General features: G+C 51.3%; 2 protein-coding genes across 4 annotated transcripts; one reads left to right on the top strand and one right to left on the bottom strand.

The window, feature by feature from the left end:
- Window positions 1-2,805: 2,805 nt before the first annotated feature.
- MRPL58 (mitochondrial ribosomal protein L58) lies at window positions 2,806-6,455 on the top strand. 3 transcript variants are annotated; one of them, XM_079798813.1, is made up of 6 exons: window positions 2,806-2,913; window positions 4,297-4,330; window positions 4,819-4,878; window positions 5,419-5,501; window positions 5,595-5,764; window positions 6,035-6,455. In XM_079798813.1, exons 1-6 carry the CDS (start codon window positions 2,815-2,817, stop codon window positions 6,117-6,119), a joined length of 531 nt encoding a protein of 176 aa, XP_079654939.1. In that variant the 5' UTR covers window positions 2,806-2,814; the 3' UTR covers window positions 6,120-6,455. The 3 variants fall into 3 exon arrangements, with proteins under 3 accessions (XP_079654939.1, XP_079654940.1, XP_079654938.1); XM_079798814.1 differs by having other exon boundaries at window positions 2,806-3,000; window positions 6,040-6,455; XM_079798812.1 differs by having other exon boundaries at window positions 2,806-3,000.
- Window positions 6,456-14,412: 7,957 nt separating this feature from the next.
- ATP5PD (ATP synthase peripheral stalk subunit d) lies at window positions 14,413-20,077 on the bottom strand. Its single transcript, XM_079797754.1, has 6 exons — window positions 19,988-20,077; window positions 17,903-18,033; window positions 16,930-17,026; window positions 15,808-15,879; window positions 14,737-14,799; window positions 14,413-14,613 (listed from the first exon to the last, which is right to left on the bottom strand). Exons 2-6 carry the CDS (start codon window positions 18,022-18,024, stop codon window positions 14,482-14,484), a joined length of 486 nt encoding a protein of 161 aa, XP_079653880.1. The 5' UTR covers window positions 18,025-18,033; window positions 19,988-20,077; the 3' UTR covers window positions 14,413-14,481.
- Between the last annotated feature and the right edge of the window lie 187 nt (window positions 20,078-20,264).

Below are 20,264 nucleotides of genomic sequence, written 5' to 3'. Positions count from 1 at the left end.
ACTGCTTTTGAACCCACCTGCCCAGCATGCGGTCCCAGTGCACAGCATGAATGCTGTCCATTCTGTGTGCGGCCTGCCCCCAGCGGGTGGAGCGCGCCTTATGGGTGAGGCACCGAAGCAGTTGCACCCTTGGAACAAAGGAAGCTGTGACTCCTACCCAGCCACCGTCCCTCGCCTTCAAATCCCCCTCTCGCCATATCTTTTCCTGCCCCTCCTTCCTTCCCGGCACCATTTGATCCTTACTCGGCCGCCTCCCCAGGGGTCTCCCTCCTCCTCTCCCAGACTGACAACCTTCCCGAGACCAAGCACTGTGGTAAGAGGAACTGGTCCCCCTTCCCATGACCCCAGGAAACAGGCCTGCCTGTGCCCGCCCTGCAAACCCTGAGCTGGAAGCCTCGCGGTGTTTGCAGGCGACGAGGCAGAAAGGAAGCCGCTTCCAGGAAGGGGGCAGCGTTGCCCACCCATGCCCGGGCGCATGCTCTGTGCTGCCTGCCCAGCCCCTCAGGGGAGAAGGTGTGGATTACAGCGAGTCAGACCGGACTTCCCTCCCCAGTGCTGCAGAGAAAAAAACATAAAAGCCACCAGCTCTCTGAAGTAAAAGGAAATTCCTTCAAAAAACCTGTACACCCTTAGCATGCCTTAGTAGCAGCTAATTCTTATTGCCTGCTGACAGGCAGCTGTAAAATCTCTATTTTACTGATGGGGATCCTGAGGCTTAGAGGTCGAGTTAGTAGTTCAAAGTCACATAGAAATATTTGAACCCAGACCTGATCCAATCCCACTACGTGATACTGAACATTCCCTATTTCCAGGTAATGTTGAAGGTTTTCAGTATATATATTTTGGAGAGGAAGGGAGAGAGAGAAATATCCATGAGAGAGAAACATTGATCAGCTGCCTCCTGCACGCCCCCAAACTGGGGATCCAGCCCACAACCCGGGCATGTGCCCTGACCGGAATCAAACCATGATCTCCTGGTTCGTAGGTCGACGCTCAACCATTGAGCCACGCCAATTGGACTAATGTTGAGTTTTAAGAGCCAATTTGGGTGGTACCCCAACTCACAGGCCATGGAGAAGGGCCGGTGCCTGAAGCACTAGAGTCTCCGCCTCTGGAGGATGGAGGAGGGAAGGAAGGCTGGCTCCGCCCACCTTTTAGAGGACAGGCCGAACCTCTCACCTGTTCTTCCCAGGCCTCTATTCTGGATGGCTCACCCAGCACCGCGGGAAAGGGGCCTGGCAGCTGCTCTCTCCATCCCAGGGTAACTTGTCTCATTCTCCCCTCTCCCGCCTCCTCTCCCAGAATCCAGGGCACCAGATGGCCCGAGCAGGCTGTGTTTATTTGGGGCCATGGAAATCTGCAGCTTCCTTTTCCTATCCTTCTGGGTCAGGCACAGGGCTGGAGTCCAGCCGCAAAGCAACGATGCCACAGAATGGTGCTGACTTGGTTAGTCAGAATCCCAGAGCCAGGGACCTGGCTTCGCTCCCCTGAGAAGCTTATTGCAGTCACCATGGAGACGCCTCTGCTCCCTCTGAGGTCTTGGGACCAAGTCAGACAGGGAGGGATCCAGGAGACTCCCCTTCCAACCTAGAGCCCAAAAGGCATATGCCAACTGCCATCCTCTTCCTGGTTTGGGTTTACAAAGGGAGTGCTTGGGGGAGGGGGCAGTTCATTCCCTCCTAGAGATTTGCCTGTATCCATAAAGCTAAAGTGGTAAAACCTGGATCTGATGACGATCTCCTGTTTGAAACAGCCAACATCCCCAGGGACATATTTTTCTAGATAATTATGCTTTTCCTAAAAATAGCACTCATTAAGAAACAACCACTAATGTTACTAATAATCACTAACATTCATTCGGCTCTGTTTTCATTTATCACACTGCCTCTCAACAAAGTAACTCAGCCAACATTTAGCTGTTTCCAAACACTGCTTGCTCTACTTTGAACCTTTCTTGGGATTACAACGTCTCAATTTTGGAGTTCATGCCTTAACAGCCCTGTAGAAGGGTCCTGCTTAGCCGGCCTGGCTTTCTGAATCTCCGCCTACCTCCTCAGCCTCCCTTTACCCCCTGGCTGGGAGACTGCCATCCTGCTCCGCAAAACTGCTGGTTCCCCCAACAAAGGCAGTGGGGTGGGCGTGGTTCACTCTTTACAACACTTCCTTCTCCACCTGCCTGCCTCTCCTCCATCTGGTGTTTGTCCAGAGCTTTCACACCTGCTCAGCGGGTTCCTGCTCATAGCTGCCTGTGAACGAGCCTGGCGTTACTAAAACTCAGCTCCAGCGGAAATCAACTTTCACAAACACATTCCCGAGGAAACGGTCCTATCAATGCCTATTGAGGACCTATCATGTGCAGGTTCTGGAGCTCCAGCAGTGAGCCAGTGCCTCCCCTGGAGCTTATTACATTCCGGCTGGGAGACAGGCAATAAACTAGAAAAATAAGTAAAGCAGGGTAAAAGGGGATGGAGGTGAACTAGGCCAGAGAGGGCAGGCCTCATAGATGGGGGGAGAGCGGTCCAGGAGGTGACAGACTCGGAAAGGGAGAGAGGTGGTGTTTCTGGGGGACACGGACCTGGGGGTTCTTTCGCCACGAGGCTCCCCTTAAAAGCTCGCCGTCTGGCCAACGTCTTCCCTACCGCCATGCCCTCGGAGGCAGCTCTAACAGGCGCCGCGGAAGAGCCACGCCGGGAGCCCAGCTCGCCGCCTCCCCCCAGGGCCCTAAAAGTTGCGCGGAACCAAAGTCCAGCGGGAAACACGACCTAGCGGCCCGCGGAAGGGAGCGCCCACCGGAAGCAACCCGGAGACTCGAACATGGCGGCCGCCCGGTGCCTGCGCTGGGGCCTGAGCCGAGCCAGAGCCTGGCTGCCCCCACCGCCCCCGCACTGCCCGCGCCGGGATCTGCACAAGCAGGTAGACGGCACCGGATTCCAGAGCATCTACAGCCTGGACAAGCTCTACCCGGAGTCGCGGGGCTCGGACACCGCGTGGAGGGTCCCGGTGAGCCGGGTGGGCCAGACGGAAGGGGCGTGTCCGCGCCTGCTAGGTGACGTCAGAAAGCCGGGGCCCTATTGGCCATGCGCGCCGTTAATCGCAGGGGCCGCAGCGGAAGGAAGCTGGTTGCCCGGGCAACCGAGAGAGGCCACTGGGCGGGGCTAGGCGCCCGTGGAGGTCGTAGTGTGGGGGTGCTGGGAGAGCACGCAGGGTGTGCTTCTTACAAGACCACCCCCTTTTCCTTGTTAGTTCCCTCACCTTCCGGCCCACATTCTTGTCCCAGGGAAAATGTGGGCGTCTGGCCCTGCAGAGGAGACAATAAAGGCAGGAGGCTGACCAGGTGGTTGCTCCCTTCTGGAGTCTTTTGGAAAGTTACACTGTCCTTAGCCTCCAGTAACCCCAGCACCCCTGAGCAAACGGGGCTCTCATTCGTTTCCTCGGGATGCATGTCAGAGCAGCCCGCTGTGTGCAGGCTCTGGATCGGCCCGGGGCGGGGGAGAGAGGACCCAGCCAATTCCGTTGAGTTTCCACCCACAGGACTGGGAGAGAACGTTCGTTGATTCATTCACTCGTTCAGCAGACTTCTGTTGAGAGCAAGCTTGGTGCACTGCGCTAGGCACGGGGATAGAGTAGTAAAAAAACCACAAAGATCCTAATGTTTGTGGGGCTTGCATTCTAATGGAGGGAGACCGCAATAGGTAAAATAAGGAGTACAGAGTATGTGAGATGGTGCTTTCCTTTGGAGAAACTAAAGCCTGGAAGAGGAGTGCTGAGGTAGGGGTAATGCTACAGTTTTAAGTAGGATGGTCTGGGAAGGCCCCTGAGAAGGTGACATTTGAGTAAGGACCTGGAAGAGGCAAGGCAGTGAGCCCAGAGAATAGAGGGGAGACGGGCATCCCTGCGGAGCGAACAGCAGGTGTAGCCACCTTAAAGCAGTTAGCATGCCCTACTTGTTCAGGAACAGCAAGCAGGCCGGCATGGGGACCTAGTGGAGGACTTGAGGCAGAGAAGTGGAATGATCCCTCGGAGGAGCTAGGCCTCCGATGGTGCCTGACACTCGCTGAGGTGGGGGGCAGGGAGGCTGGAGAGGAGTCAGTTCCATTTTCCTGGAGGAGTGTTTCTGAGACGGTTCCTCTTGAGTCTGAGGAAGCTGCTCTGTCCTCCGCTATGATTTGGCTGGGAGCCTGAAAGTAGTTGTATTACATTTGTGTTGTGGCTTCCCATCATTTCTTTGGTGCCCTGGACCAGCTAGGAGTCACCCAGCAGTGATATGTATTTGACACTGTGTGCATTACATTACAGGATGACGCGAAGCAAGCCAACGACATTCCTCTAGGTGAGTAATTCGGTTTTATAAATAAAATCAGCCCGGCTGGGGTGGCTCAGTGGTTGAGTGTCGACCTGTGAACCAGGAGGCAGCCGATCAATGATTCTTTCTCACCCTTGATGTTTCTGTCTCCCTCTCCCTCTCCCTTCCTCTCTGAAATCAATAATACGTGTATATTTTTTAAATAAATACAATTAAACTAAGTATCACTGGAACAAAGGGGACAGGTAGACACAAGGGAGGCTCAGAAGCTGCCATGACCGTCATTACCTGGGTCATCATTTTACATCCTCTGCTGTCTGTGTGACCTTGGGAAAGTCCCTTGATTTTAGTTTTGACATCTACAAGTAATCTCTTCTGACCTGAATGTTAGGTTTATATATACGTGTTTTGGGTTTTTTTTTAATATATTTTATTGATTTTATATGAGTGTTTGAGAGAGAAGTGTGGGAGTTTGCCAGGAGGTAATCATTTCTTTGGCGTGTGTTGTTTCACAGATCGCTTGACAATATCTTATTGTCGGAGCAGCGGGCCTGGAGGCCAGAACGTTAACAAAGGTACCGGGCGCCTTGTCGTGTTCTTTCACTTTAAAACTTAGAAGACGGACTTGAGGATTCTGTGTTTACATTCATGGGGCATAAAGGGCGTTTTTCCAGCAGAAGCTTAAATACCGCCAGTTTATAATAATCCTCTTTATTCTTTTGAATGTGGTCCGATTCTCAGCCTCTCAGCTGTGGGTTGTAGGACTAGGATTGGCCTTTGAGTTAAACAAAGGGAAACCACAGGGCGAGTTGGCAGCCAGCTCCCAGCACAGGTTCCCTTCTTTCTTGTGGAGCCCATCCCCCATTCTCAGAGCCCCATAAACTGTAAGAGAAGCACTGGGCGTTTCGTGCCTGGAGGTGATTCTTGTCCCGAAGTGCCTCACTGTCTGGGCAGGCGCATCCCATGGCAGCTTGGTATCCCCAAGTTGGCTCAGGATAGGGCACCTGGTTGGGCTTCTCACCTCCCTTTGTTTCAGGATGGTCACCAGTCATCACCCAGGAGCTGAGCCTCCCTGGAGCCTCAGTGACCTGTGCTCCCTGTCCCTTTCTTTCCAGTGAATTCCAAGGCTGAAATCAGGTTCCATTTGGCAACCGCCGACTGGATCGCAGAGCCGGTGCGCCAGAAGATGGCCGTCATGGTAACCCCAGCCCCTTCCTTTTTTTTTTTTATGCCGCAGCCGCTTCTCAACCTTTACTCGGTAGAACTCTGGTTTTGCCTTTGTTTCTTGCAGTATAAAAATAAGATCAACAGGTTGGGAGAGCTGATACTCACCTCCGAATGCAGCCGCTATCAGCTCCGAAATCTGGCAGATTGCCTGCAGAAAATTCGAGACATGATCGCTGAAGCCAGCCAGACGCCCAAGGAGCCATCCAAAGAAGATGCTGTCCTCCGAAGAATCAGGTGCCCGGGAACGCCCCAAACGTCTTCCAGCTGAGTCCTGAGGGGCGGCCCCGGGAAGGAAGGGGGCAGGGCCAAGCCCCGGGCCTCCCAGCGAAGAGGGGGAAAGGGGGCAATGGGAGCTTTCCTGGCCCCGAGTGGGGGCTTGGAGCTGGTGCCTGCTGACTTAGCTGCTCTGCTCCCCGCTGCGCTGCCAGCTCCTCTCCCCGCTCTGATAAGCACTGATTGGGCATCTGGGCCTAATTGGGGTCTTTTTGTTCATTTTGTTTGCAGGATAGAAAACATGAATCGGGAAAGGCTGAGAAAAAAGAGAATAAATTCCGCCATAAAGGCCAGCAGGAGGGTAGATATGGACTGAAATCACCCTCCAGAGCTGGCAGACCCTCCGCAGGGCGCCGGGCAGCCGGCGGGAGCTCGAGTGCTGGCAGGAGACGGCCTGGCGGTTTGCGGTTTTAATGCCTGTCTCCAACATTGGAGCCATTGGGATTGTTCGCTCAGAATGAGGGTGGCAGGCGCTGGTGTCAAAGGTCTCTATAGGCGATGACATGTTGTCACACCTCACCCACTTCATGTATTAGCTGCAATAAAATGCTAAATGCAAAAAATAAGTAAAATAAAATTCTAACAACATAGACTGATGAACAAGAACAGAACCAGAAACAAGGAGGCATCGATCGGACTATCGGGCCTCAGAGGGAGGATAGGGGAGGGTGGGGGGAGGGGGCAGAGATCAACCAAAGGACTTGTGTGCATGCATATGAGCCTAACCAATGGTTAAGTTCAACAGGGGGTTTGGGCATCCGTGGGGAGGGGTGTGGGATGGGAATGGGGGGATAGGACAAATATGTGACACCTTAATCAATAAAGAAATTTAAAATAAAATAAAATTCTAAATGCCGGGCCTTCCCTTCCTCGGTGCCTCAGGACGGAGTCCCTACCCCTCTCGGGTTGAAATCTGCCCGCGGGTAAGGGTTCCTGATGCGCCGACTGCAGTCCCAGCCCAGGGCACAGGAAGGAGCCGGGTGCCTGCCCTCCAGGGCACACGGTCAGGCAGAGGCTGAGGCCGTGTGTGGGCCTCTGAGCGGGGCCGTGGAAAAGGGACAGCGTTTAATCAGCAGAAAGGCGCGCAGCGCATGCCCATTGGAGGGAACAGAGTGGGTAAAACCAAAGGAAAGGCTGGGGTGGAGGAGACTGAGGAAGCCATGTGAGCGGAGCATTTGTGCAGGGGGGTCAGGGAGGTACGTCTGGAGAGGGAGGGAGACAAGCTCACTGTGGAGACTCAAATTCAGGTTAAGCGGTTTAGAGTTGAAGAAACGTGGGTAAGAGAACCACTTGAGTGGGAAGGAGTGTCATGGGTTCGCTGCTGTCAGCTGCCGGGTTGGGGGCAGGAAGAGGGAACCGGAACTAGACAAGGGGTTTTGCATCCTGTGGGTGTGGGCAGCACCCAGGACAGCAGGACAGCAGGTCACTGGCATGTGTGAGTTCCACAGACTGTTCTCTGTTTTGATCTAATTCACTCATTTGACAAATGCGCACTGCGATGCTCTCAATGCAAGATGACCAACAGAGCAGTGCGTACACTCTGTGAGCAGGGACCTCATTCACGTGAGTGTAAACAAAGCAGGGGACTCTTCAATACGTGACTTGGAAAATACAAAAGGTGTGGAAGACATGGCCCCAGCCCTCAATGGGTGAGAGCCCAGTGGGGAGCAAGGACAGGCAGCACTCAGAGTTCATGAGGCTCTGAGAGGCCCCAGGGAATCAGCAGTGAACAAAGTCCTCTCTCCCAGGGAATGGACATTCCACCGGTTAAGAAAAGGGGAACCCCGTGTGGTAACGTGGCCTAAAACGTGATAAGTAACATGAGAAAGGTCTCAGCATTGTGGGCGGCAGAGGAACAATTAGTTCTGGCTGGACGGTCAGGGGAGTCTTTGCCTGAAGGATGGGAGGAGCTGGCCATGCCAGCGAGCGAAGAGCTTGGCACCTGGAGGCTGCAGTGTGGCCAGGGCCCTGCCTGCAGCCAGGACAGTGAACTATATCTGAGAGGATGGGCTCTGAAGCCAGCCTCCCCTGGTCAGTCCCTGCCTCCCGCCCCCCTCCTCCACCCCTCCCCCCACTCACCCCCCTCACCCCCGCCAGCTGTGGGCTTCTCTGAATCTTTGTTTCTCTGGAAACGGGATGATGTTATCACTGCAGGCCTCCTGGGGTTGTTGTGGGACTTGAGTGAATAAATAAGTGGTTAATGGCTGAGTATGTACTGGGGGAACGGTGATTAATAGCCCAGCCTGGCTGGGGCCCGGGGGATGAGGAGCTGTGGGAGACAGACACATCTGCCACGCTGAGTGGGAGCCAGGTCTAGAAAGTCCTAAATGTGACGGTTCAGACATTTACTCTACCCCACAGCGGCTGTCAGGGGAAGATTAATCTGACCGTGAATGGAGGAGAAAAGACTGCAGGGAAACGGGCCCATGTTGGTGGACTGACCCACACGAGCAGTCAGGGACCCATCCTGGAACTAGGGCAGTGACAACAGGAGGGAGAGAGAACAGATGCAAAAGGATTACGGGGACAGAAAAGTGGTCCACACGGAATGGGAGCAGGCGTGTGACATGGGTGCTGCTGTGCATTGAAACAGGAACGTCACAAAGGAGCAGGCGTGGGGGGTGGATGGGGAGGCGGACTGTGGGGCCTGCGGAGGAATGCCGAGTAGTGATGCCCAGGAGAGGGGATGGCGCCCTGGAGCTGGGGAGTGAGGCTGCGGCTGGGAGAGGCAGGATGGAGGGGACAAGCAGAGTGGGAATGGCTGGGAGCAGTTGGGGATGAAGCTGGCAGAACCCAGGGAGGCTGGGTCAATGGTGTCAGTGGGAAGCCGGAGAAGACATCCCTGTGGGTTGCCCCTGAGCCAAGTCTGGACCCCGAGGACCTCAGGCATTGGTGGCGTGAAAGGCCCTGGAAAAGCCAAGATGAGAGGGGAAGGAGGGGGACAGAGGAACAGAACAGGCTGGGGATGGAGAGGAGAGCACAGGGTGAGGACCCACTCTTAAAATGTTGAGGGCAGTGGGGGGGACAATGGTAAGATATGTACACATATAATACCTTAATAAAAAAAAAGTGAAAATAAATAAATAAATAAATAAATAAATAAAAGGTACAAATTGACAGAATAATTAAAAAAAAAAAAGTTGAGGGCAAAAGAAGGAAGGGTGAATTTCATAGACACAATGTTGAGCAAAAGAGGCCCGGCTACCAGAGTATGATTCCATGTATATGTGGTTCAAAACAAGGCGAAACTGCTTTATGGTGGTGAAAATCGAGAAAGTACTTGGGGGAGGTGGTGACTGACTGGGCGGGGGTGGGGGCAGAGGGAGAGAGCTTTCTAGGATGCTGGGAATGTTCTGAATGGCATCAGGCTGTGGCCTGTGAGCTGTACACTTTGCCACATGCATGTTACACCTCAACAAACAGACAAATTGGTTGACTTAAATGAGGGCAGGAGCCTGGAGCCGATGCCTTTAAACCCTTCTTGCTGATGTGGAAGGAAGGAGATCGGTTTCCGCAGACTCCGCACATTGGAGAGAGAAACAGAAGAACGTGTCCAAGTTCTCTGTGCCCTCTACTGCGGCGGAGGGGGAGGCCAGGTGTCAGGCAGGCATGATGGGAAAGCATGGCCCGTGGCTGAAGCTTCTGCTGTGGCCCCTTTCAGATGCGCATGGATTCTAACGGGTCGGTCACTGGTTTAAAAATGTGCCTATTCTTTATTTGTACTACTTTCCAGCTAACAGTTTTAAAGGAATAAAATATTAGGGCGAAGTATCTATTTGGCTGGTAATATTTGTTTTCTGTATAGTATGCATTTGTATATAGCATGTACATTATGAATATACACTGAGTGGCCAGATTATTATGATCTCTGAACGCATAATAATCTGGCCACTCAGTGTATATCCTATATAATAAAAGGCTAATATGCAAATTTTCCCCTTGACCAGGAGTTCGACCAGCAGGCAGGCTAGCCAACCGCCCATGTCCCCTCGCCCTGGCCAGGCTGGCCGGACCCCACCCATGCACGAATTCATGCACCGGGCCTCTAATATATATTATATATATATACACTGAGTGGCCAGATTATTATGCGTTCAGAGATCATCACAATCTGGCCACTCAGTGTATGCCTATATTTCTATTATGTAGAAGGATTTGTTCCTCCCGGTCGTCCCTGCCTCGCGATGGTGAAGTTGTCCAGGGTTTGTTTCGCCACTCATGATTGAGGCTCTTCTGTTCTCGTGAACTTCCTACACCCCTTTTCCCTAAAAATCCCTGGGTTTTCTGTCAGTTCAGTGGAAGGGTGGACATAACAGCTCCAACCTCAGTTTTCACCGGCCACGGTCTGGGTGTCCCGGCAGCCCCAGCCCCACAGGGCATCCCCGTGCGGTGGCTGGCAGTGGTTCAGCTCACCTCCCAGGGTAGCGTCTTCCTGCATCATCCGGGTCCGTCGTGAGCTCCGGAAGCCTATCCAAGCGCATCCCGGACTTGGGGTCCCCCAGTAAACGTGTGCCCCATTAATTTTTGCCCTGAAAGACCCGGAGTCTGATGGACTACTAAGGGGAGAAATACCAAACTTATAACCTACAGGCCCCAGTGGCCTAATGGATAAGGCACTGGCCTCCTAAGCCAGGGATTGTGGGTTCGAGTCCCACCTGGGGTACAATTACGTTTTTGACAGCTGGATCCTAGTAAAAAACTAAAACAGAACCCCTAGTGCACCGGGCCGGAACACCGAAAGGTTCCCCAACAGCAACACACTCCCCCTACTTTTCTCCTCCAGTTCACAGCCGACGCTGGAGAGCAGGACTTGCCCTGTAGACGTAGGTAGGGTGCAGCGCGTTCCCAGGACACACCAGGACCGCGAGGCGATGAAGGGGGCGAAGGCGACAATGAGCTGGGGGCGGGGAGCCGCGTAGACACACCCTGATCGAAAAAGCGGGGGGGGCTGTAAGAGAGCGGGCAGGGCTCCAGAGGCCGAGCGGCCCAAAACACGTGGAATGGAGCCTCTGGTTGCCCGTGTGCACGGGAGGGTCCGGGAGGGTCTGCACATTCGCGGATCAAAAATTCGTGGTGGTAGCCACGTGCACCACCCCAGGTGGGACTCGAACCCACAATCCCTGGCTTAGGAGGCCAGTGCCTTATCCATTAGGCCACTGGGGCGAGACAAAACACCTCACCCACGTGGTCCATGGTAATGCTCAGCAGCACGTGCACAAACTTCGTATATTTTTGTCGGGCCGGCGGCCGGACCGCGTATCCCTAGACCCGAACTTAGTACAAGTCGCAGAAAGCCAACTAGACAACCAGAGGGTACACCCGCCGGGCTCCGCGAAAAGCTGAAGGGTAAGGCGAAAAGATTGGGAGGTACCAGCTGAGACCTAAGGGCGCCCCGCGGCGCGCACCTCCAAGGAGATGAGCGAGGTCCTCGGAAGGCGAGCGGAGAGGAGGAGGGAGGCCAGTACGATGCCGAACGGGATTGCTATGCCCCCCAGCCACGAGCCACCGCCCCCTCTCCAAAAAAACGTAAAGCCGACCACGAAGGGACTCGAACCCTCAATCTTCTGATCCGAAGTCAGACGCCTTATCCGTTAGGCCACGCGGTCCTCGTGCTGAACACGGAGCAATATAATATTCAGGTGTAACTTCCTCGCAGGTGGCAGCGGCGGCTCAGGCGACGAGTGCCGGTGCTGGGCTACAGGGTGCATGAAAGGCGGAACCAGGATGCAGTCTATGCAGCCAACGTCTGTGCGGTGCGTCCTTATATCCCTAAAGAGGCATCGCCGTAGAACTCCACCTTTACAGGGCGTGTGTGGTACAGCGGGTAAACTGTCTGACCCTGGCTCAGGAGGTGGAAGGTTCTAGTCTTCTCTTAAGGAGAGGACAGCACACTGTGTTAAACCTGAAACTTGAACCTTTTCCCTCGGACCTCTGCAGTCTTCCAACCCACTCTGGGTTCAGGACTGCAATCCCACTGCGCGGTAACCTTGATTTTTGCAGCCCAGAGCTTCCGGGATGACGTCATTACGCAGCCTAACCCCGTCACAGTCAAAAGGCAAATAATCGCGCGCCGCCTGCGTGATGCCCCAGTGGCCTAATGGATAAGGCACTGGCCTCCTAAGCCAGGGATTGTGGGTTCGAGTCCCATCTGGGGTGAGGTAGTTAACCACTGACTTTTTTCTAGACCCCAGATAAGGTAAAAACAAACCAACAAAAAACTTGCCATCTATTTTCTCTTTTTTATAGCCTTTTCTGTATGTGTTGCACAGGGGAGCCTCAGTAGCAATTATCTTACCCTTTTTAAAAAATGTATATATATATTCTTTTATTGATTTCAGAAAGGAAGAGATAGAAACATCAATGATAGAATCATTGATGGGCTGCCTCCTGCACGTCCCACACTGGGGATTGAGCTCGCAACCCGCAACCATGGCATGTGCCCTGACCCGGAGTCAAACTGTGACCTCCTGGTTCATAGGTCCACAACCTATGAACCTATGAACTGGGCTTATCCTTTCTTTTTGATCAAGCTGTACTGCACTTATGGGGCCCTACTTCCTGTTGCCTCTGAGTTGGTACCCACTCATCTGGTGAAAGGAGTGTGTTCTGTGAGAGACCATCACTGTAAAGTTAATAGGCAAAACCTTAGCCCCTGGTCTCTCCCTGCCTCCCATTGGGGTGAAAATGCTGCCCAGTTCTATGCCAAAGATTCTGCTGTGCGCTGTTCCCATTGAGATGGCACCCACAGTTCTGTGCAGGAAAAAAGATGGCACGCAAATTGTCTGATCCCAGGAGTGTTTAAAAAGAGGCTATTAGCCCTAGCTGGTTTGGTTCAGTGGATAGAGCATTGGCCTGTGGACTGAAGGGTCCCAGGTTTGATCCTGGTTGAGGGCACATGCCCAGATTGCAGGCTTGATCCCAGCTGATCAATGATTCTCATCATTGATGTTTCTATCTCTCTCCCCCATCTTCCTTTCTGAAATCAATAAAAATTTATTTAAAAATAAAGATAAAATAAAAAGGTACTATTGGAGAGATGTACATTTATGATTTTCACACTTTCCTGGGTATCCTTTAGAAAAAAAATTTTAAGCTACAAGTCTGGCCAGAGATGAACTTTTTTCTTTTAACCTTGAGGCCCATAGCTCCCAAGGAGTATGGTTGGGCTTCCAAGGTTGAATCTCTCACATTATGTGTTGTTGATGAGATTTTCAGAAGTCCTTGACTCCAAAAAGTTTAAAAACCAGTTTCTTGTACTTTTGTAAGAAACAACTAACGAACAAAACAAAGAATTAGAAATACAGAATTCCCCTCTCTTCTCCAGGGTCATCCAGAATTGTCTCTACTCCAAACCAGTCACCAAGTGTCATGGAAGCCACGTTAAAGCTCCCTCTGGCTCCCAAGCCTTGCCACATAACTGCAGCCCCGTGGACTCCTCTGCACTGAGACCCCGATTCTTTTCCTGTTTCAGGCTTGTTCTCCCTGAAACCATCCTCCGGGCTCTGCCTCCCAGGAGCTTACATTCCAGTGAGAGAGAGGACAGTAAGTAATTAACAGATGATTCAAAATAGAGGGCAATGGGAAACTACCGAGTAGTCAGAGAAGACCTCTGGGTAGAGAATAGCAAACTTATCATTGGTAATGTTGTCACCTTCAAAGGACTTTATATATATATATGTATATGTGTATATATATATATATATATATATATATATATATATATATATATATGTGTGTGTTTTTATTGATTTTAGAGAGCGAGGAAGGGAGAGACATCAATGTGAGAGAGAAACATCGATCAGCTGCCTCTTGCAAGCCCCCTCCTGGGGATGGAACCTGCAACCCCAGCATGTGCCAATCCAGCCATGACTTCAAAGGCCTTATTTAATGTCTTGGCTCAGTAGTCAGCAAACTGCGGCTCGCGAGCCACATGCAGCTCTTTGGCACCTGGAGTGTGGCTCTTCCACAAAATACCACGGCCTGGGCAAGTCTATTTTGAAGAAGTGGCATTAGAAGAAGTTTAAGTTTAAAAAATTTGGCTCTCAAAAGAAACTTCAATCGTTGTACTGTTGGTATTTGGCTCTGTTGACTAATGAGTTTGCCGACCACTGTCTTGGCTGATACACTACCTACCTCATAGGGTTGTTTTGAGGAGAAATGAGGTATTTATCTAAAGTGATTAGAACAATTCTTAGAACGTAGTATATGCTTTGTAAGTCATGATCATTATTATTTACTAATACACTAGTTGGCCCTATCATTCAAGGTTTACGTGATAATCTCCTAGCTAGCTGTGAACCCCTGAAGGCTCACATTTCTTCTCTTTCTTTTATAACGAATTCATATTAGGGCTCTTCTAATTCCCAAGCACAGTGCTAAGCCCTGGGGAATAGAAATATGACTAAAGTATAGTGCTGGCACTCAACAAAGAATCTTCTAGATTCCTCTAGATCTTTATCTTCTGGGATTAAGAGCATATCCTGACCATTAGACAACTGAACCCACATACACCTATAGGCTCACCTTTCCATTTTAACAAAAAGCCCACTTCCAGTGAGGTCACCTGAGCTGTAACTATCTCAACTGCAAAGGAGCAGACACACGCAGCGCTATCTGATTATTTTTAATGTCCAGAGAGTTTATAATACAAGGACCAGAGCTTCCTCTCAGACTCAAGTTTATAAATTCTCTATTGGCTGGTGAGGCCAGTAGGGATACTTCTTCTTGTCTACTTTGGTTTCTGGGAAGACTTCATGCAAATCCTCAATGGTCATCTGGTCAAATGGAATTATGTTCTTCATCTTCTCCAGCTGAAAGGAGGGGAAATATGTTAAGGTAAGTAGGGCTGCAGAGATGCAAAAAAGGAACCCAAGGCAGGTTAATGCCACTTGGTAGAAGAGAGGAAACATATCCCAAAGGCCAGTCATCCTTACCTCTTTCTCGTATTGCTCAATCCTGGAATTTGAGAGAGACACAAACTCAGCACAACTTTTCACCTTTAAAAGAAGGGAGAAATTCTGTTTTGGATCCAAGTTAAAGTGCCCTGACCCTGAGGCTCCTAAGATCTGAGAAGTCCTGGAGCCAGACCACTGCCGCTTTCGCAGTCTCTACGGAGAACCTGTAGCTGCCATGACTACTGGGGGAGCTGGCTTTGGGAGGCAAACTACAGCGGTGCCTAAATGCACAAAGAAGCCCACACAGGAGAAGCAGCTTACGACGGCAGTGCCAGGGTTCTTCAGCAAGTGACTCGTCTCGGCAACCTGCAAAATGCCATGTTTCGTAGGTGCTGGTTACCGAAGGGTCACGACAAGCTGCCTGACCACCTCGCCAGACTTCTCTTTTGTGGAGCCACCTGCACTCCGACATTTGGCCTTCAGTACTTCCAAGCACACCGGGTAATTTTCCTACCCAATTCCAACTCCTTAATTGTTTGTAACAGCTTTGTTGAGGTATAACTGACATAAAATAAAAATGCGCATATTTAAAGAATCCACTTGGTCAGTTATATGTATCCACCTGTGAAACCATCGCCACAATCAAGAGAGAGAACACATTGATCAGCCCCCTCTCTCCAATTACCAGGCAATACAGAGGTTGCATTTTCTAGTTTTATTTCTCCTTTTAGTTCACTCTACTTCAACCTAATGACTAAGAAGAGTCATCAGGAATTAAGAGCATCCTATATAATAAGGATGTAATATGCAAATGGTCGTTATGCCAGGAAGCCTAATGACCGACCGCACAATGACTGGATCACGGATCAGCAGGAGAGTGAGGCAGCCAGCTACAAGTGACGGAGAGCTACAGGAAGGGGTAGGGCAGCAAGCTATGAGGGGAGGCGCGCGGGGGGGGGGGGGGGGGGGGGTCGGCACTACACACTACAAAAAGGCGGGGCAGCAGGCGGAGAGCTACTGGAGGGCCGCAGCGAGGTATGGCGAGTTCCTGGCACACGGATTCGAGCACAGGGCTACTAGTTTTGGAATAAAAGAGTCTCAACTACTTACATCTTCTTTTTCTTCAGCATCCACCAGGGCACTGTACTTATCCTCTGGCACAGGCACCTTCAGGGCATTAAACTACAAACACAGGCACAGTGAGCTGTCGTTAATGGACGCTGCCAATCCTTAGAGATCACATAAGAACACATTCTCCATTCCAAGAAAAAAACAGTATGGATCTAGGGTGTTGCAGTGGAAAGAACATTGGACAGGGAAAGGGATCTCAGGTTCTCCTGAATCCTGTCACTAACTGGAGACCTTGGACAATTCTTTATTACGATGACCTTCAGTTTCTTCATCTGAAAAGGACAGTTGAACTGGATGACCTCAAAAATGGCCTCTTATCCCTGGCCCAGTAGCTCAGTTGGTTAAAGCGTCATCCCAATATGCCAAGGTTGTGGGTTCGATCCCCGGTCAGGGCACATACAAGAATCAGCTAATGAATGCAGACATAAGTAAAACAACAAATCAATGGTTCTACCAAAAAAAAAAAGGAGGGGTGGGGGATCTCTTAGAAACTTGTAGCTCTAAAGAAATTCTTATTTCTCTTTTAAGTGAAACCCTAGTGGACTTGGTGGAACTAATGTTTGCATAATGGAGATGGAGATGGTCTCCCTAGAAGATGGCTTAGTGTTATAGCCCCAGCACTCAGCGCTGCACCTGGCAGAGCAGGCCCTTGATAGGTAAACAAGAAATTACAGCTTGTAAATTACAGTTACATAAAAAAAAAAAAAAAAGCAGAGTAGAGAAAGGAGGAAAACAGGGAAAGGGTAGAAAAGATATCAGTCTATTCCAAAGGAGACAGACAGGTGGGGGACCAAGAGATAATTCAGGAGGAGGAGTGGAAACCTATAACTTGACAGCCCTCTGGCTCCCTGCGTAAGGCCATACTGTGCTGTTTCTTTGGATAAAAACCTGTCGAATGAATAGACCCTGAATTCTCGGCATGAGAATTCCACTAACATGAGACCTTTGGCCACACGCACCTCACCTGAGCTTCCTTTGGGATCTGAGTGCTACCACCACCCTTCTTTCCTTGCTGTCATCCGTGTATGTAATTATCTACCGTCCCCCCTCTACCCACAAGCCACGTTACGAGGCCAGCACTTTAGCTGCCTGAGGTCTCACCTTCTTCTCAAAGTCATCTACTAAGCCGGCCTTCGCCACGTTGGCCTTGTAGTAAGCCCAATCGATAGCAGGTGGTTTCTCAGGTAGAGCAGCCAACCTGCTCACACGGGAAAACAAGAGTTAAGATTGTTCTGTGAACAGAAAACTCACACAGTAATTTCCCTGCTCCTTATTCCTACCGCCTGGATGTATCCTCACTTCTCTGGGTGGGAAAGCACTGGAATGCAAAACAAGTTACTTTCATGTGGAAAATACATGATTTCTTTATACTTTTCGAAGAGCACCACAAAGTCATATGTAGCTCCAAATCACTGTTTCGTTTCCACATTCAAAGGCAAGTCAAAAAACTCCCTCTCCGAAAGGGACTAACCTGGAGAGAACCAAGATGAAGGGGTAGGTAACTGCCTGTGCTCGCCGCCTCCCATAACCGTACCAAAATGACAAGTAGAATACAGAACAACCAGCATTCAGAACCGCCTGAAAGCTGGCAGAATGGAAGTCCTACAACCAGAGAAGTAAAGGAGGCGGCACACCGAGACTGCCTCGCTGTGCGGCCTTGCTGTGTGCTGTGTACCCCCAGGTACGCAACAAAACCAGCCGCAGGCCCAGCTGCATTGAATAATGACCTCCGCCCTGGTGCCCAGTCAGTGGAGACCACAGCCCTGAAAGGACACGCCTGGAAAGCTGCTGAATATTCTATGATCCTCCCCTGGGACCTCCCCCAAAATCTCCGCCCTTAAAACCCTTAGGATGGAGGGCCCAGTGCGTTCTTCCTCCAGGGAGCAAGCCTGTGCCTTCCCTTGCCCCTTCCCCCTCCAGCCCCGCCCCAGGCACCTCACCATTCGCTCCGAGGGCCCTTCCTTTACCTCGGTAACTTGTTTCCTAAGCCCATTTCTTCTAGGAATTACTTCTTCTACCTCTGTGATTTACCCAATAACTGTTCGCTTACAAAAACAAAAAAAAAGGGACTGACCTGGCGGTGAGGGTCTCATTCCAGGATTTCAGGGTGTTAGCAATGGCCTTCTGGTTTCGGGGTATGATCTCCCCAAAAGCTACCCAGTCAATGGTTTTTAGAGCAAGTTTTCGCCCAGCCATCTTGAGATCCTGGAAAATAAAACAGGTCAGATCAAAACTGGGCTCTTGGAGAGAATTCTAGGGAGGCCATCTTGGCAACATGCCGCATTTCAGAAACAGATCCGCATCCTCCGAGTGCTGGTGGACGCACTTATCAACTAAAGTCAGGATGACAAACCAGAAAAGGCCAGCGCAGCTCTTCAAATTCAAGGTGTGCAACCTGACATGTAAATATATTCTCTTCCCCCTAAATGCTCCTCCCTCTATTCTCCAACTCCTAACTCACCCTTAAACCCCAGTTCTCTAGTGCTTGTTTTCCACGTACCTTTGGAAATATTGCTGAAGTAATACTCATGCCTTGCATTAAAGTTAAAAATTTAATTTAAATACGTTTTCACTCAGACTGTGTTTTATTCGCTGACACATACCCACGTTCCCACAAAGGCTTCAATAGAGCAGACTCTAGACCAGAATCTCAGTTCCTGGAAAGTGAGGGTATCATCAGCCCTGCTTAGCTCAGAAAGCTGCTGAAAGTATCAAATGAAATAGTGCACATCAATTTCCTCTACAGTTTTATACAAAAGTAAGAGGCTCTCTATGCCCTCCCTATCAGATCGGCAACATGTCTGCACTTCTTACTCCTGTCTGATGTATCCCCGGCGGCACCAGCACACGCTGAGTATACTATTGGCAACACCCTAAGCATATATATGAATGTGAGACAAAAAGGAAAGTGATTACAGCTTTTTTGTTTTTTTTAAAATATATTTTATTAATTTTTTACAGAGAGGAAGCGAGAGGGATAGAGAGTTAGAAACATCGATGAGAGAGAAACATTGATCAGCTGCCTCCTGCACACCCCCAACTGGGGATGTGCCCGCAACCAAGGTACATGCCCTTGACCGGAATCGAACCCCGGACCCTTGAGTCCACAGGCCGACGTGAGCCAAACCCGTTAGGGCATGCCTTTTTGTTTTTAATAACTCTTTATTGTCGAAAGTATTACATATGTCTCCCCTTCCCCCCCAGTGGCACCCCCCTCCAGTCCACCCCGCCCCCCCACCCCAGGCCCTCACCGCCCCACCGTCTGTGGCCATGGGCCATGCATATATGCATACAAGGTTCTTGGTTGATTACTTCGCACCCACCACAGCCATTTTTTAAAATAAGACAGAATAGAGTAAAATAGTCCACTTAAACTCAGTAAGATCAGTGTCAGACACCAGGAGAAAGACTGAAATGTCAAAGGTCTATAGAGACCATGGGGCGGATCCCAGGGAGGTGGCAGTGAATCTTCCCCAGATCTTAAAAAGAAACTTGTCCAACACCTGCCGCTTCCTTTCCTTCCCGCTCAGGACAGCCTGCTTGCTGGAATGGAGGTCCGGGGCAGGTGAGTTTTAAAGATGCCAGAGGAATAGCTTCCTCACAGAGGCCTTCCCAAGCACCAGCAGCCGGTAGGCTCCGTAAGGGAAGGGATTTTTGTCTTTTATTTACTGGGGAGTCCCCAGCGCCTAGGACAGATCGTGTATACAGGAGGTGCTCAATGAGTCTCTGCTGAAGGGGTACATGAACCCTGCGCTTGAGGAGCTCTGACCAGTCCACAGCCCGAAAGCTGGAACCCTCGGGAGGGAAGGGCGGACGCATCAAGGTGCATTACTATCTTCAGGTGACGCTGCTCCGGCCCCCAAACCGGACTTCTACAGTCCGCCGCTCCAGGGGCGCCCGGGACGAGAGCGGGTCTGGGAAGCGCCTAAGTTAAAGGTGACCAGGTCACAGCCGGGCCCTGCGACCTCTCGCGCGGGGGACGGAAAAGGAAGGAGCGCGGAGCAGAGCGGCACCGACTGCACCCGGGGCACTCCTCCAGCGAGGCACCCGCAGGACCTGGCGTCCTCGACAGCATTGCGACAAGGGTCGGCGCGAGGTTTGGAGGCGAAAGAGCAGAGGAACCCCCTGGGGTCGGACCCAACGTCCCAACCCGACTCACCTTCACCGACCCCGGCGGCCCACGGTCCACAGAGAAAGTAACGGAAGTGGGTCACCGGAAAGGCTTCCCTCAGCCAACCACTAATCCAAAGGGGCGGGCCTTGCCGCACAGGTTAGCCAATTAAGATTAAGGTTCCTTCCGGAAGTCCCGCCTACAAGGGCGGGCACAGCGCCTCCACTGTGCGGATCCCCGGGTGTTGGTTGGGGGCGCTCTCGTCCCTCCCCCCGGCCCCACCCCCGCCGATGGGCCGGCCCGGCTCTCCCTGCCGCGAGATGGG

The sequence above is a fragment of the Cnephaeus nilssonii genome (genome assembly GCF_951640355.1).
Source record: "Cnephaeus nilssonii genome assembly, chromosome: 19".
Classification (NCBI taxonomy): Eukaryota; Metazoa; Chordata; class Mammalia; order Chiroptera; family Vespertilionidae; genus Cnephaeus; species Cnephaeus nilssonii.
This window is presented reverse-complemented; position numbering and strand designations above follow the sequence as displayed.